At 37.3% G+C, this 18,361-nt stretch overlaps 1 protein-coding gene across 1 annotated transcript; it reads right to left on the bottom strand.

The window, feature by feature from the left end:
- Positions 1-4,117: 4,117 nt before the first annotated feature.
- On the bottom strand, positions 4,118-11,679 carry LOC104092247 (microtubule-associated protein TORTIFOLIA1-like). The gene is made up of 7 exons (XM_009597790.4): positions 10,763-11,679; positions 8,505-8,696; positions 7,927-8,029; positions 7,801-7,854; positions 7,260-7,702; positions 6,294-7,178; positions 4,118-4,567 (listed from the first exon to the last, which is right to left on the bottom strand). The coding sequence occupies exons 1-7, from the start codon at positions 11,417-11,419 to the stop codon at positions 4,370-4,372; spliced, it is 2,532 nt and encodes an 843-aa protein (XP_009596085.1). The 5' UTR covers positions 11,420-11,679; the 3' UTR covers positions 4,118-4,369.
- Positions 11,680-18,361: the final 6,682 nt, after the last annotated feature.

The following is an 18,361-nucleotide window of genomic DNA, read 5'->3' as shown; positions in this document are numbered from 1 at the left end:
CAGATGGCTCCATATGAGGCATTATACGGAAGGCGATGCCGTTCGCCAGTTGGCTGGTTTGAACCGGAAGAGGCTCGGTTATTGGGTACCGATTTGGTACAAGATGCCTTGGATGAGGTCAAGATTATTCAGGATCGACTTCGCACAGCTCAGTCTAGGCAAAAGAGTTATGCCGACCGTAAAGTTAGTGATATTGCATTCATGGTTAGATAAAGAATATTGCTCCGAGTTTCACCTATGAAAGGTGTAATGAGGTTCGGAAAGAAGGGCAAGTTGAGCCCTAGGTATATCGGACCCTTTGAAATTCTTGAAAGGATGGGTGAAGTAGCCTACAGGCTTGCATTACCACCTAGTTTATAAGCGGTTCATCCGGTGTTCCATGTGTCTATGCTCCGAAAATATCATGGTGATCCGTCCCATTTGTTAGATTTCAGCTCAGTCCAATTGGACAATGATTTGACTTACGAGGAGGAGTTGGTGGCTATTCTAGCCCGGCACGTCCGACAATTGAGGTCTAAGAGTTATCCTTCAGTTCGGGTGCAATGAAGAGGTCAACCGGTAGAGGCATCTACCTGGGAGTCCGAGTCAGGCATGCGGAGTATATATCCATACTTATTCACCAGCTCAGGTACTTTTCCTAACTCCGTTCGAGGGCAAAAACTCCGTTCGAGGGCAAACTGTTATTTTAGAGGTGGAAAATGTGATGACCCAAAATGTCATCTTTAAATTTAATAAGTAATTCTGTGTTCTAAGACCTCAAAAAATACCATTTATTATTTCTCAACTTGCATGCGCAGTCCGTAAAATTTTTCGGAAAGTTTTCATGTGAAAAATGGATTAAAATATAAAATAGAGCTTTAAAACTCAACTGAATTGACTTTGGTCAATATTTTGAGCAAACGGACCCGTATCAGTGTTTTGACAATTTCGGTAGGTCCGTATCGTTATTTGGGACTTGGGCATATGCCCGGAATCGAATTCCGAGGTCCCTAGCCTAAGATATGGAATTTTGATGAAAAATTAAAAGCTTGAAAGCTTAATAATTTTTAAGAAATTACTGATATTGAATTTATTGACCTCGGGTCCGTATTTTGGTTTCGGAGCCCGATGTAGGTCCACTATAATATTTATGACTTGTCTGACGAATTTGGTGAGAATCGGAGTTGATTTGACGTGATTCGGACGCCCGGTTGTAAAAATATAAGTTTTAAAATTTTCTTGAAAATTTCCTTTGATTTGGTGTCCGATTCGTAGTTCTTGGTGTTATTTTGGCGATTTGATCGTGCGAGCAAGTTCGTATGATATTTTAGGACTTGAGTGAATGTTTAGTTTGGAGCCCCGAGGGCTCGGATAGTTAACGAATCATTTTCGGACTTAGAAAATCTAGTTTTTTGCAGACTTCAGGCTTCTGGTGTGTTCTTCTTCGCGTTCGCGAAGGTACTCTCGTGAACACGAAGAGCAAATTGGGGCTGGCACATTTTGTGCTTCGCGTTCGCAACAGAGTGACCGCGTTCGTGAAGGCTTGAGGTTCAAAGCTTCGCGTTCGCGACCGAAGCCTCGCGTTCGCGAAGGGAAAGAGGCTGGCCAGGATTATTGCCTTCGCGTTCGCGAAGGGCATCTCGCGTTCGCGAAGACCAAGCTAGGCAAGCTTCGCGTTCGCGAAATAGCCCTCGCGTTCGCGAAGTGTAAAATGGGACAGCACAAATTTGTGCTTCGTGAACGCGAGGCACTGACCGCGTTCGCGAAGGGTAAAAGTCTCAGAAACAGAACTTAAGTTCTGGAAAATGGGATTCTTCCCATTTTCAACCTTTTTCCATTTTTGAGCTCGGGTAAGACGATTTTTGGGCGATTTTCACGGAAAATATTGGGGTAAGTGTTCCTTATCCTATATTGATTATATTTCATGATTTCATACTCATTTATATCATGAATCCATGAATATATGGAAGAAAAATTATATTTTTATAAAATCTTTCAAAAACGAAAATTTAAGATTTGAAGGTCCATTTGACATCGGAATTGGATAATTTTTATATGGTTGGACTCGTCTCGGAATGGGTGTTCGTATTTCGTAAGTTTTTTCAGGATTTGAGATGTGGGTCCCACTGCCGAATATTTTAATAAATTTCGGATTTTTATCCGAAAAATTTGTAAATTCATATGGAATTAAGTATATGATTCGTATTGAGTATATCGAATTGTTTGTGAATAGATTTGAATCTTTTGGAGACAAATTTAAAAGAAAAAGCGGTGGTCGAGTAATTGATTGGAATTTGCAAAGCGAGGTAAGTGTCGTGGTTAAACTTGACTTGAGGGAATAGAACCCTTAAATTATTTATTATGTTAAATGCATGTGAACGACGTATAGGCGAGGTGACGAGTGTCTATACGTCGTCAAATTAATTGTTTGTCTGCTTACTTGAAAAATCATAAATTGTTTTAAATCATGAATTAATTATTATAAAAATTGTTTCTCTCATATTCTTTGTCAAATATTAATTCTTGAATTCCTGCATTAATTGTTACATGCTATTTGAATTAGGTGCCTTAATTGTTATTTGACATTTAGCATATTAAATATTAAACTGCATATTTTCTCTTTGATTTTCATAATAATTTGCTATTTGCCTTTGTTTGTTTCATAATTACATCATAATTATTGTATGCTTGTTGTCTTATAATTTTATATTAATTGTTGCATTTATTGGGGAAATTTCTTCTATAAGAATTGGTAAATGAATATGTTGGAGGAGCGGGTTGCACGCCGCAACAGAATTAGTTATAATGAATATATTTGAGGATCGGGTTGCATGCCGCAACAGACTTATGAAAAGTCTATATTGGAGGATCAGGTTGCACGCCGCAACAGACTTATGAAAAGTCCATATTGGAGGATCGGGTTGCACGCTGCAACAGACTTATTAAAAGTCCACATTGGAGGATCGGGTTGCATGCCGCAATAGACTTATTTAAAAGTCGACATATATATATATATATATATATATATCGGGTTGCACGCCGCAACAGACTTGATTAAAATGAATATATTATGAGAGCGGGTTGCACGCTGCAACAGAATTGATGGAAATGATAATTGGTTATGACTGCTGAGTTGGCTTCAATTATTTTAGATGAGTTACCTGATTTATTTCTATTATTGTTGTTGTTATTAATATTACGTACAGGTAATGTAAGTGACCCGCCTTAGCCTCGTCACTACTTCGTCGAGGTTAGGCTCAGCACTTACCAGTACATAGGGTCGGTTGTACTGATACTACACTCTGCACTTCTTGTGCAGATTTCGGAGTTGGTCCCAGCGGTGTGCCATAGACTTGCTCGGATTTCAGCTACTCGGAGGAGACTTGAGGTATAACTGCATGGCGTCCGCAGTTCTGAAGTCCCCGTCTATTTTACTTTAGCTGTGTGTTTATTTCAGACAACTTTATTTTATTCAGACCTTTATTTGTATTTATTCTAGAAGCTCGTGCACTTGTGACACTAATTTTGGGATGGTATTTAGACACCATTTTTTTTTTTTTGTGAATTATTTCACTATGTTTCAAACTTTGCTTCCGCTTTTGTTTCCTTGATTATTAATAATATAAAAATTATTTTAAAAATAGATAATATTATTCTAATGTTGGCTTGCCTAACAAGTGAAATGTTAGGCGTCATCACGGTCCGAAGGTGAGAATTTCGGGTCGCGACACAAAGACTCCCCTTAAGTATTTGGAATATTTAGAGAATCTTATGCTTTAATGAATTATTTAGTTGAATAGCAATTATTTGAACTCAAATCAAGGAATAAGTACTTTTGATGTGTATGTATATGAAGAGACATTAGAAACTATATAAAGGGTCTTGGTCTATCTCTCCACCCTACTCAAGTTGTAAAGGGAAAAGGGGTGTGAAAATAAAAAAAAAAGTAGTTACAAATTATATAAGGAGACTCGGGATTTCTCTATTTCCAGGACTCAAACCTGAGACTTCTCGCTCTCGCTAAGGATGGAGAAAACCCATCCATCTCACCACACTTTAGTGGTGATCCTTTACTAAATGTTATAGTCTTATTTAACTTTCAAAGACCACTTCACTATTGAGCTGCAAGAAATATCCATGATACAATTTATGTTAAGATGACAGCAAAATTGTGATTCGCAAGCGAAGCAGACTGCCCAAGTACATGAATTTGAAGAATAAAGCATCGCAATTTACATCAAATCTCAAAATATCAATCAATGCAGAAATGTTTTCCAAGGTGAACTAGTAAACTGGGAAAAGAGTTGCTTCTATGTAAATTGAGCTTGCCCGGGAGAAAATTCACGAAACAGTAACTTCATGCAACGGGCGGAAACCAGCTAGAAGGCAGCTACTTCTCCAGCTCTTGCAGATCAATATCCCAAGCAGAAGCCAATTGCAACAACAGTTGCTCTGGTGTTGCACCTTCCCAATCCTCGGGCATATCTACTGATGATGAAATTTCATTCAAATTAAACAGCAGCTCTTTTTTCACTTCCATAGGAATGTCCACTACATCAGGTCCATTTTCTACAACAATATCTAGCAACTGAAAACACAGTGAAAAAAAGGACAATGATATAAGTCGGTGTAAAAACTTATTAAGATTGTATCAAGCTTCAGCTTAATTTGTTCACACTTCACAGATGCAACAGAGGATTTTGACACATAATATGAGGGGGAAAAGAGAAAATAATATGGGAAATATTCAAACTTTAGGGCCCTCTATTGTAAACGAAACAATAGTTTTCTGGAAAATAGTTGTTTTATTTTCTAGAATAACGAGTACAGATCTGAAATTTGTTTTCGGGAAACGAAAGGCTCGTCCAAGATTAAATCTTCAGGTACACAAGAAAATCTTTCAAACCCTATCCTAGCACACGTGTTTCCAAAAAATAAAGCTAAACAGACTAAAAATAGAACTGTCTTGCAGTCCAGACACGACATTCCTAATTGATTAATTCACCAGAGAAGAGCATTTGAAAGCCTAAGCCGATAATAGAAAGTTTATAGATTTAGATTTGCAGTGGATAAGCGCCAGATAGTAATAATTGAAGAAAGTATTATGTACAACAACAAAAACAACAACAACCCAGTGGAATCCCACAAATGGGATCTGGGGAGGGTAATGCGTACGCAAACCTTACCCCTATCCTGGGGAGTAGAGAGGCTGTTTCCGAAAGACCCTCGGCTCGAGAGGAAGAACAGAAACAAGTAAATAACAACAACAAGGCCAGGAAAATGATATCAGCAATGTAAGAACCGGAGAAAAAAACAAATGGAAGAAAGCAATAGCAATAGCAACAAGCAGTAACACAACAGGGTACCAGAAAACCGAGGCGGAAGATAGTACTAAAAACAACCCTAATACTAGCACTCTAAGAATCGAAGACAATGTACTAGTCAGCTAGCCCTAATAAGCCTGGAACAGATCATAAAAACACACTACGACCAATTACCTTTCTACCCTAATCTTCGACCTCCATATCCTAAGAAGAAAGTATTATGTAGTCGTAGAAATTGATGTGAAATATGTCTGTTATACAGTAAAGATGCGGTTTTTCTCTCGGTCGCATAATATTGAAAAGGAAATGAACAGTTCAAGGCACAATTTTCCATTAGAGAAAATCCAGCGACAAACTAAAGGGAAAACTGACAGATTGACTCCTACTTATCTGCATGTTACGTAGAAATTCATGATTTACTTGAGCTCAATCTGAAGGAAATGCTAAATGTAGAAGGGTTATACCCAAAAGTGAACGAAATAGATTTCATTAAATTCTCTTGATAGTGAGACTTATTTTTTGAATGAGTGAGCAAAAAGATAACGTTCAGAGCCCATTACCTCATTATTTACATTCAACACATTAGCTCCTTCAGTTTTTATAAACTCAATGGTAAATACACTCCATTCAGAATTTACAAACTAGGTAGCATAAAAAAGCTCGTTACTATATGTGGTCTTGGAGTGCAAAATGAACAGATTCTGCATGGCACAACGAAGGCTAGGAACTTGACTCTCTGCAATGCTCCCATTCAAAACTTGACTGCTTGTATCAGGTAAGAGGAGGTTGTAGTTATGTGGACGAATCAGGTTGAGGAACTACATGTTTCTTTCAGAGGAACTCTATGACGTCTACCTCCTAACCCGAGAAGACAACCAAAACTACAAGAAATTTTTGCAATTGTAGAGATACTCTACGGAAACAACTTACTCTGGAAGAAGAAAAATCTATTAACATGAACTCAAGAAAGGGCCTTAGAGATATTTGTACCTGTTGGACCCAAGATAAACAGATGTCTGTCAAGTTTGGCTCCATAAAAAACTGAGCGATAGCATGCAAGGCCTCACTTGCCACCTCATTAGATAGTTGATCGATCACTGGGCCTGATCTATCCATCAGCTTCACAAGCAAGAAATCGTCTCCAGTAGACAGAACTTCAGAGAAAGCTGATTCCATATCACCCACAGAAAATGCATCCATTGCATTGGTCCAAGAATTCCAAACCGGATCACGCTCTCGCACGACGTTGTCATCTGTTAGTGCTTCAGCCTCTAATTCTGGAATAGCTACTCTAGCACCTCGAGCAGTTCCATTGTCTTCACCAGCCACACGGATTGCCTCCAAAGTTGCTTCATCCTTTGAAGCTTGCCAGATACTTCTGGCAGAAGGTCCCTCGCCAAACCTAACGGGTCCCGCTCCTTTGGCCCATCCTCTCCTGGTGCCAACCTGATCTATCTCGTTTTCTGGTTTAGACGACCTAGCGTCCATGTGCCCACCACCTATACCTCTCCTAGAGCCCAATTGCCCATTCTTACCATATGCATGAAAGTCCCAAGCATCAGGATTATCCAATCTCCCTGGTGGGCTCCTTCCCCTCATGCCCGAAGAATTACCATCGGATGGCACAAACCTTTCGCCAAATGAGATACTCCCTTCACTACCTCTACCTAGCTTGGTACTGGAGTAATCATGGAAGCTATTATACTTCCCAAGAGGCCTATTATGAGATTCATCAAACCTCGCCGTAAAAGTAGTACCACCTCTTCGACCTGCTGAAAGCGACAAATCACGTGCCATGTCTTCAACAACTCTTTCAAGGCCACGTACTCTGTTCTCAAGAGCCACCATGCTACCATGAGATCCGCCCATGAAATCCTGCAATTGGGGAGAGCTGTTGGTGGAAAAGTGGCTAGTGAAACCATTGTAAAAATAAGAAAACTAACTAAATAGGTGAACCTGCAACATATTCGTCAGATGAGCTTGTTGCTTCTCCAGAAGTAACAACTGCCTTTGAATAGCTAACCAGTTTCCTTTGTTAGCCATAAACCCCTCAGATGGACCAGAATTTTTTGCAAAACCAGCACGGTAGCTGGATGATTCCCTCTGATTCAAATCTCCCTCGTCAACAGCATGTTCTCTGCCACTTACTCCGGAAGTTTGACTCTCCGTGTTACTGTACCCGGCATCAAGCTGGCTTTTCCTCATTATTCTCTGTCCTGTTTCTGCTTTGTCTGACTCAGACTCTACTTCAGTTGGTGCATTTGATGCATTAAGACATTGACGAGGGACAACCACTTCCACCGGCAAATCACCTGAACTCCTTTCTTCAAGTTTCTGAAAGAATTCTGGGTTCAATTTTCTGTCCGACAATGCTGGAGCTCTCTTCTTTAATATGCCCACTGTTTTATCAGAAAAGTTGCTAGCCTGAGTTTAGGAAATAGAATTATCGGAAAAAGTTCCGTAAATGAGTCCTTGACCAAAGCCTCATTCCACTCACCAGCATTTCGGAGGTCCTTTTCTGACGATCCCGTAGATTCAGAAGATTCGCCAGCTGAAATGATAGTCCCATTAAAGTAGGAAGGAAATTCATACCATATAAAAAATTACACGCTTCCCGGCTTACCATGACTTAAAGCTTTCTGATCATCTGTGGCTCCATCTTCTTTCCCTGCAATTTTCTTCCAGTGCTGCAATGCCTCCAGCATACTATCTCTCACGGGTTTTATCTGGAAAACCCAATTACATTTTAATTAGCTAGAATAAAATTACCTATAATGACATACAAATAACATATATTTGCTGAAGTTGAGAGCAGGCACTAAATTAACATTTAGCAGAGTTAGAATCTATTCGCAAACTTCATATTCAAAGATATGGATAAATCTAATCTCATTCACTTTTTCATTTTGGTTAGTCAAAATTCAGTTTATTTTTTCTTTATTCAAGTTTGAGATGCTCCACAATAATCGTGTCAACAGAGGTGTTATTGTTCACCCGCCAACTTTAGCACCGTCTAATTTGGCCTTCAGCATCAAACTCATAAAAGATTTGAATCATTTCAACACTCTTAAGGGCAACACTGGCTAGACATGATTCTCGATACTGTTGACCAAGCTTTACCAAACTAGTGTTATAGTACCCTTCAAAAATAATCTATGAAATTACCCTAACACTATGTTAAAGAATTATACATGAAGGTACCTTGTCAAACCGAGAAGCTTCAAGCACGGTTAAAGTGGAAGTGGCTCCCCCTGCTACCAGGTTGCTTGAATTCAACGCCAAGGCGCTTAATGTATCAGCTGCAGCCTTACGAGTTGCCCAATCCGTATTGCTGAGGCATTCATGAATGGTCTGCAATAAAGGTTCCAAGTTTTGCGGTGCTATGGCCCCTACCTGCAATAGTATGGTTTCTGAAGGCTTTAAATATCACCACAACCACTTTAAAGATGACTTAAGTTTTCTATATATGATGCCAAATAGAATGCACTAGAAGAAAGACAAATTTGAAGCTGTTTAATATATGATGCCAAATAGAATGCACAAAGAAAGACAAATTTGAAGCTGTGCATTATCTCAATTTATTTTTCTGATGTGATGCTTATGCAACAATTAAGAAAAGAATAAAGTAGCATTTCAACATAACTTGATCTGATTGATCCATGCATCAGCAGAATACTTGAATGTATTTCGAAAGAATTTCACAAATTTGGGGACCTTCTTTTTTTTTTCACACTATCTTAATTTAGGGGTATATTTTAAGGAAATGACAGGGCATTCTTCCACTCAATGTCTGACCTTAAATCCTTCTTTCCACTTCAAGAAATCTTATCCTAGCACAGCCTTTCCAAAATTATCACTTGACTAACTACATTATCAAATGTTCCTCACGGTGTTTTTGCTTTTCTAGACCTAATTCATCCCTCTAGTTCTTTTAGATATATCTATACCCATACTTACGCCTGATCATCAACTACATGTTCAAATTATGCTTAGTGCAGAACAATACATGATAGAATGCACTCCTAAAGATACATGCAGATGGGGGAAACCAACTAAATCAAACTGATAATCATCTTTGTTAAACAAGTTCAGAGAGGTGAAAGTGCTTCAAGAACCAAGAAAGACGCCGAAATGCTACCTTAACTATATTTGCACAATACAAATATCAGGTTATTGTACATAATAACTGACAAGTGGCTGCTTCCTCAAAAAGAGGCATTTGACCTCAAATGATAATGACATGAAACAGTTCTAGAAAAATAGAAACTTCAAGCAGGCACATTGGGCATGGAAATAACCATTTCCCCATGGAGGACTAAATGCACACCACATAAGAAGCGCCATATAACCTTAAGGGGTCGTTTGGCTGGTGGGATAAGGGATAACAATCTCGGGATGAAATGCAGGATTATTTTATCACGCGCTTGTTTATAGGTATTAATTAGTCCCGGGATTTGTATTAAAATGGTGGGATTAGCTATCCAATATTGAAGATGGGATAGCTAATCACATGAGATATCCTTGTCTATCCCATCCTGGTAACCAAACAACCCCTAAGTCTTTCACAAGACACCAGTTTGGCTTTCTTTATTCTCCCAAAAAGCCTATAGTCATTCTCTCTATATTGTACTGAAGGCGATTAGGTAGTGTATTTGATTTTCTTATCAATAAAAGTTAATGGTATTTGATTTGTCATTTTGTAGCTAAACATCATTTATACAAAAATCAAAATGTCTTACTCACTTTGAGTGTCAAAAGTGACATACAACGAACAGAAACATTTTAAAGCAAGCCAGTGTTGAACTGTGTGAACCCCTGGTCTAAAAGCTTTAAGTTGTTGGAGAAAGGAAACTTTTATTTATTCGTTTCAAGTCTGCAACACAGGCCCTCACGTGCCGGCTGATGCTTTTGAACCAAATATGGGAAAATATTCCGATGATGCGCGGCATCGAGATTTAACATGTTAAATTATGTGAGCTATCTCACATAAAGCTTAAGCTGTTAGAGAAATGACACTTTTACTTATTTATTACTTATAATTGGCAAGCAAAACTTGCACAAAGTTCACTGGCTTCAACTTAATATCAAGAGTATAACACTACATTCCAGACATGAATAAACATGTAGCAATGCCAAGGTAAACAAATACTCCCTCAGTTCCAGTTTATGTAACACTATTTTCTTATTAGTCCGTTCCAAAAAAAGAATGACAAACTTCTATATTTTGAAACTATTAAGTTTACACTTCCCATTTTATCTTTAACGAGAAGCTTTTATAGTCATACAAATATCATGGCATGTTTAAGGCAACAAGTTTTATAAGTTTTAGTTGCACAACTGTCATAATATGTTTACGACCACAAATTTCAAACTGTCTTCGTTTTATTTCTTAAACTCCGTGAAAATGCAAACTATGTCACATAAATTGTATGGAAAGGGAGTAGCTGCTTTAGGAGAACCTGTGATAAGCTTGAAACAACGGGCAACAAAGAAGCCTTGGCCATGAAATTAGGATTATTAAGGTACTTGCAAATCCGTGGACAAAGCTTTTGAAAAGCCAATAAAGGCGTTTCCGAAGCACACTCCACCATTTTAGCCATACACATAGCTGCACCACTCTGAACACTCTTACTATTCTCATTCATTGCCTCAAACAATGGCTTCACAAACAATGCAACCCCACTTTGATCACTCTCTCCCTTCAAATACATTGACGACAACGAGCCAATCGCGTCGCGACACGCTTCCCTAACACCCGAATCAGAATCCTTCAGCTTTTTAACAATGCAGGCTATAATTTTGGTCAAATGGGTGGCAGCAGAATCGTTATGTGAAGCACATACGGTGGGGAGGAGGCGGAGGGATTCTTTTTTAACGGCGGGTTTAGGGTCGTTAGTGGCGTCGTAAAGGCAGTTGAGGAGCATTGAAACGCCATCGTTTGATAGGGTTTGAATGATTTTTTCAAGATCCTCAACGGCGATCTGATGGGTATCTCTATCTGAGAGTTTAGAGAGAGATGTGAGAATTCTTTGCTTCAGCTCAATCATGGCTAAATGGGAAGAAAATTGGTTTGTGGGTTTTGAAGGTTTTGAAGATTTGGGTACTTGAGAAGCCATTTTTTGTTGAATCTTGATTGAAAAGATTGAATTTTTACAGTGTGTGTGTGTGTGTGTGTGTGTGGAGGTCACTGTTAGTGAGGCATAGTGGAAGAAGAGAAATGAACAGAAGATTTTTTGAATTGTGAGAGTGAAGGAAGAAAGTTGGGTTTTGCTACAAAAGGAAGCAAAGAAGTAAAGATCAGATGGGAAAATTTTGGAAGGAAAAGGAGATCTGCTCTCAGTGAACACTGAACGGTGTAGTGTGGAGCCAATTTTTTGTCCACATTTCACTACAACTATTTTACTCCATTGTTTTGGTTCAAAGGGGTGTTCATGAAAAATTGAAAAATCCAACCAAAACGAAAATCGAATTAAATCCATAAAAAAAAGTAAAAATTTAAAAAATCGATCAAATTTGATTTGATTTTAATCAGAAAATAACCGAAATTTTTTTAATCAAACAGACTATAGAAATGCCTATTAAAAACCTATTATCACACATATATATATATATAAATATTTTTATTATAATTTTTTTAAAATTTATGGTACTTATTAATAGTTTGTACTTTTAGTCTATTTCTTAGTTATTATAATAATCTAGTTCGTTGTTTTTACATTCTAACTAGTAAAGTAACCCGTGCTTTGGACAATTGTGGAACACTAATGAATTTTAAAATAATTTAATCAAGATAGAAGTGAATTTTTTATGTATATCCGTACAATTAAAATTCTATGTCTTGGTGATATAACAAATTAAAATACTTTTATTAGAATTAGAGCTTAGGTGATCTGTTTTCATTATAAAAGTTTCTTTGAAAATGAAGAAAAATAAAACAGAAAAGAACTTTAAAGGAAAATTTTCAGCTTTATATAGTGGTCCTAATACGCGATTCTCTAAGTGTACTATATAAATGTAGGTATTTATATTGTTCCTCTTTTTAGATGGTAAAAGCACATAATATTAACCTTTACCTTAATACTCCTTTGGACTATGTTTTTTAATTCTTAGTCATAAATAAATAATCTTCCTTTCTGATAAAAAAAATAAGGAAAAACCAAACTAAAAACAGAGTTGCAGAGTTACAAATTCTTTCACAAGGATTCAAACAATTTTTTTCTCCTTCTTCTTTCCCATCTGTTTTTTGTTCCTTTTTTTTTTCTTCTCATCTGAAACAAAAACAAAAATCACATCATTTTAGAATTTTACAACACCGATTGCGAATGACATTTTGATAATCGCATAATTAAGTTTATTTGACATAATTTACCATCTTTTATCTTAACCCAAAATTTCATCTTTCACTATGATCTGCGCGTCCTCATTCCCAAGCCTTGGCAACATGGAGCGTCGAATACAGAATTTATATTTTATGGGTTCAATTTTTAAAGTTTTAACATTGAACTCATTATATTTTTAAAGTTATGAGTTCATATCTACTATTTTTATAATTTTAAGAAATTTTTACATATAAATTTTTGCTCCGCATGAAAAATTATGGGTTCAATTGAACCCGTCGACAACGCTCTACATCCGCCTCTGGGCACATCATACTGGATTTAGTAGCTCTTGTCATCGTCCTTACATCTACCCATAAATTATGAGGGCTTCACGTTATTCTATAATTTAATTTGATAAATAGTATAAAAAATAAAATTTGAACTAACCTTTTATATTTTTTGTTAGGTAGGCATAGCACTGTAGCCCTTGTCAATGTTGAGTTCTAAATTTGGTACCAAAGAAGGGTTGGGATGGAGTGATAAGTACTCATTCATCCTTAACCAGAGGTTTTGGGTTTGAGTCCCTGAATATGGAGTCACCTTTGTTAGGGAGCGTTTTACCCTCAACGTGGGACTTCCCGGCGCGAATCCGGATTTAGTCGGTCCTCCGGATTTAGTCGGTCCTCAATATGTGTACCGAATACCGGGTGAGAAACCAAAAAATAAATAAAGACAAGAATAAGATCATATATATACCTATTATATAAGTAGATAACGGAACTCAAAATTTAGAGGAATTTTATGAAAAGAGATAAATAATAGAGTAATAATGAGGGAAGATATATTACTAAAAAGATCCCGCACAACATAAGGAAAATAGAGGATTTTCAGGGAAATAATAGTCTCAAACAACCTATTGATATTTTCTACTTACTGTTACTTTCTTTGTTATTCATTTTCTTATTACTTTACTTTTTATCCCTCTTCCAATGGTTACTCTTTGTATTTGCCTCATTCAATTTTATATTTCTTTCTTTACCTTTCGCTCTTTTTCCTATAATTTATCCCTTTTGTATTAAAATATACCTTCTTAAAGATTTCGAAGGTCTAAAGGAAAGGGAAGAAGAAGAACAACAACAAAATACGAAATCTCATACTTAAAAGAAGAAAAAAGTAAAACCGATAGGTTACTATAATTAACAACAGAAAGTAACAAATAACCCACAAGGTAGAAAGAATGAAAGATGGATTCCACTTCAAAGCTCTAGCTATAATTAACACAAAACTATGAGAGGATAAGATAACAAACATAAGAAAGTCATAATTTTCAAATTCAATTCACAAAAATACCAACCTCGACGTAGTTTTCTGTCACGACCTGAAATTCCCACATTCGGCCCGTGATGGCGCCTAATATTTCATTTGCTAGGCAAGCCAACGTTAGAATAATATTATCAATTTTAAAAAAAAAATTTAAATTTATTAATAACAAAGAAATATTGCGGGAGTAAATTCTAAAATATAGTGAATAATTCATAAAAATAACGGTGTCTAAATACCATCCCAGAATTAGTGTCACAAGTGCACGAGCTTCTAGAATAAATACAAATAAAGGTCTGAATAAAATAAAGCTGTCTGGAAACAAACACACAACTAAAGTAAAATAGAGGGGGACTTCAGAACTGCGGACGTTGTGCAGTTATACCTCAAGTCTCCTCCGAGTAGCTGAAATCCGAGCACGTCTATGGTACGCCGCTGGGACCAACTCCGAAATCTGCACAAGAAGTGCAGAGTATAGTATCAGTACAACCGATCCTATGTACTGGTAAGTGCTGAGCCTAACCCCGACGAAGTAGTGACGAGGCTAAGACGGGTCACTTACATTAACCTGTACGCAATATTAGTAACAACAACAATAATAGAAATAAATCAGGTAATTCATTTATAATAATTGAAGTCAATTCAACAGTCATAACCAATTATCATTTTCATCAATTCTGTTGCAGCGTGCAACCCGCTCTCACAATATATTCACATTCAATTCTGTTGCAGCGTGCAACCCGCTCTCACAATATATTCATTTTCAATCCTCTCATATAACTATTTTTAATGAAGTATATATATTGACTTTTAAATAAGTCTATTGCGGCGTGCAATCCGATCCCCAAGTATTGACTTTTAATAAGTCTGTTGTGGCGTGCAACCCGATCCTCCAATATGGACGTTTTAATAAGTCTGTTGCGGCGTGCAACCTGATCCTCCAATATATCTATTTCAATCAATTTTGTTGCGGCGTGCAACCCGATCCTCCAATATATCCATTTACCAATTCTTATAGAATAAATTTCCCCAATAAATACAATAATTAAAATAAAATTATAAGACAACAAGCATACAATAATTATGATTTAATTATGAAACAAACAATAACAAATAGCAAATTATTATAAAAATCATGGAGAAAATAGGCAGTTTAATATTTAATATGCTAAATGTCAAATAACAATTAAGACACATAATTCAAATAGCATGTAATAATTAATGCAGGAATTCAAGAATTAATATTTGATAAAAAATTGGAGAGAAATAATTATTATAATAATTAATTCATGATTTAAAATAATTTATGATTTTTCAAGTAATTATGCAAACAATTAATTTGACGACGTATAGACACTCGTCACCTCGCCTATACGTCGTTCACATGCATTTTACATAACAAATAGTTTAAGGGTTCTATTCCCTCAAGTCAAGGTTAACCACGACACTTACCTCGCTTTGCAAATTCCAATCAATTACTCAACCACAATTTTTTCTTTTAAATTTGTCTCCAAAAGCTTCAAATCTATTTATAAACAACTTGATATATTCAATACGAATCATAGGAATTAATTACATATGAATTTACTAATTTTTCGGATAAAATCCAAAATTTATTAAAATATTAGACAATGGGACCCACGTCTCAAATCTCAGAAAAACTTACGAAATTCGAACACCCATTCCGATACAAGTCCAACCATACAAAATTTATCAAATTCCGATGTCAAATGGACCTTCAAATCTTAACTTTTCGTTTTTGGAAGATTTTATAAAAATCTGATTTTTCTTCCATAAATTCACATATTCATGATATAAACGAGTATGGAATTATGAAATATAATTAATATAGGATAAGGAATACTTATCCAATATTTTCCCGTAAAAATCGCCCAAATATCACCTTACCCAAGATCAAAAATGGAAAAAGGTTTAATCCCATTTTCCAGAACTTAAATTCTGTTTCTCAGATTTTTACCCTTCGCGAACGCGGTCAGTGCCTCGTGTTCGCAAAGCACATTTTGCTGCCAAAACTTTGCTCTTCGCGAACGCGAAGCCTTGCCAAATTTGGCCTTCGCGAACGCGAAGCTTCATCGCTTGGTGCTCGTCCTGGCCTCGCCTTCTACGCAAACGCGGAGAGTAATTTTCACTTGCCTCCAGTTTCTTCTTCGCGAACGCGAGCCCCCTCTCGCGAATGCGAAGAAGGATACCAGAAGCAGATTTCTCCAGTTTTTCCCAAGTCCAAAAAATGGTCTGTTAATCACCCGAAACCAACCCAAGCCCCCGGGGGTCCAAACCAAACATGCACCCAAGTCCTAAAACATCATACGAACTTGCTCGCGCGATCAAATCGCCAAAATAACACCAAGAACTACGAATCGGACACCAAATCAAAGGAAATTTTTAAGAAAACTTTAAAACTTATATTTTTACAACCGGACGTCCGAATCACATCAAATCAACTCCGATTCTCACCAAATTCGGCAGACAAATCATAAATATTATAATGGACCTATATTGGGCTCTGGAATCAAAATACGGACCTGGGGTCAATAAATCCAACATCAGTAATTTCTTAAAAATTATTAAGCTTTCAAGCTTTTAATTTTTTATCAAAATTTCATATCTCGGACTAGGGACCTCGGAATTCGATTCCGGGCATACGCCCAAGTCCCAAATCACGATACGGACCTACCAGAATTGTCAAAATACTGATCCGAGTCTGTTTTCTCAAAATGTTGACCAAAGTCAACTCAGTTGAGTTTTAAAGCTCAATTTCATATTTTAATTTATTTTTCACATAAAAACTTTTCGTAAAATTGTTTGGACTGTGCACGTAAGTCGAGAAATGATAAATGGTGCTTTTTTCGATGTCTTAGAACTCAAAATTATTTATTTAATTTAAAGATGACATTTTGGGTCATCACATTCTCCACCTCTAAAACAAACGTTCGTCCTCGAACGGAGTTAGAAAAAAGTACTTGAGCTGGTGAATAAGTGTGGATATTTACTCTGCATGTCCGACTCAGACTCCCAGGTATATTCCTCTATCGGATGACCTCTCCATTGCACCCGAACTGAAGGATAACTGTTAGACATCAACTGTCGGACCTGACGGGCTAGAATAGCCACCGGCTCCTCCTCGTAAGTCAAATCTTTGTCCAATTGGACTGAGCTGAAATCTAATACATGGAACGGATCACCATGATATTTTCGGAGCAAGACATATGGAACACCGGATGAACCGCTGATAAACTAGGTGGTAATGCAAGCCTGTAGGCTACTTCACCCACCCTTTCAAGAATTTCAAAGGGTCCGATATACCTAGGGCTCAACTTGCCCTTCTTTCCGAACCTCATTACACCTTTCATAGGTGAAACTCAGAGCAATATTCTTTCTCCAACCATGAATGCAATATCACAAACTTTACGGTCGACATAACTCTTTTGTCTAGACTGAGCTGTGCGAAGTCGATCCTGAATAATCTTGACCTTATCCAAGGCATCTTGTACCAAATCAGTACCCAATAACTGAGCCTCTCCCGGTTCAAACCAGCCAACTGGCGAATGACATTGCCTTCCGAATAAGGCCTCATATGGAGCCATCTGAATGCTCGTCTGGTAGCTATTATTATAAGCAAACTCCGCAAGTGGCAAGAAATGATCCCAAGAACCTCCAAAGTCTATAACAGAAGCGCGAAGCATATCTTCCAATATCTAAATAGTGCGCTCTGACTGCCCGTCTGTCTGTGGATGAAATGTTGTACTCAACTCCACCCGTGTGCCTAACTCACGTTATACAGCCCTTTAGAAATATGAGATAAACTGCGTACCTCGATCTGAAATAATAGACGCGGGCACACCGTGAAGGCGGATAATCTCACGAATGTAAATTTCAGCTAACCTTTCTGAAGAACAAGTAACTACCACTTGAATGAAATGTGCTAATTTGGTTAACTTGTCCACAATTACCCAAACTGCGTCAAATTTTCTCTGAGTCCGTGGGAGCCCAACAACAAAATCCATAGTGATACGTTCCCACTTTCACTCAGGAATTTCTAACTTATGAGGCAAACCACCAGGTCTCTGATGCTCGTACTTAACTTGCTGACAATTCAGACACCAAGCTAAATATGCAACTATATCCTTTTTCATTCTCCTCCACCAATAATGTTGCCGCAAATCTTGATACATTTTGGCGGAACTGGATGAATAGAATACCTGGAACTGTGTGCTTCTTCAAGAATTAATTCACAAAGCCCATCCACATTAGGCATACAAATACGACCCTGCATTCGCAAAACTCCATCTTTCCCCAGAGCAACCTGTTTGGCATCACCGTGCCGCACTGTGTCCTTAAGGACAAGTAAATGAGGATTATCATATTGTCTCTCTCTGATGCGCTCATATAAAGAAGACC

This window comes from Nicotiana tomentosiformis, chromosome 8 (genome assembly GCF_000390325.3).
Source record: "Nicotiana tomentosiformis chromosome 8, ASM39032v3, whole genome shotgun sequence".
NCBI classification, from domain to species: Eukaryota; Viridiplantae; Streptophyta; class Magnoliopsida; order Solanales; family Solanaceae; genus Nicotiana; species Nicotiana tomentosiformis.
This window is presented reverse-complemented; position numbering and strand designations above follow the sequence as displayed.

What these genes read in the sequence shown, in the direction of transcription:
- LOC104092247 (XM_009597790.4), bottom strand. Translation starts at nt 11,419, where the DNA reads ATGGCTTCTCAAGTACCCAAATCTTCAAAACCTTCAAAACCCACAAAC. An exon ending in TTGTTTCAAGCTTATCACAG is followed by an intron (nt 8,697 to 10,762) that starts GTTCTCCTAAAG and finishes ATACTATTGCAG; the next exon opens with GTAGGGGCCATAGCACCGCA. An exon ending in ATCTGACGAATATGTTGCAG is followed by an intron (nt 7,179 to 7,259) that starts GTTCACCTATTT and finishes CCCCAATTGCAG; the next exon opens with GATTTCATGGGCGGATCTCA.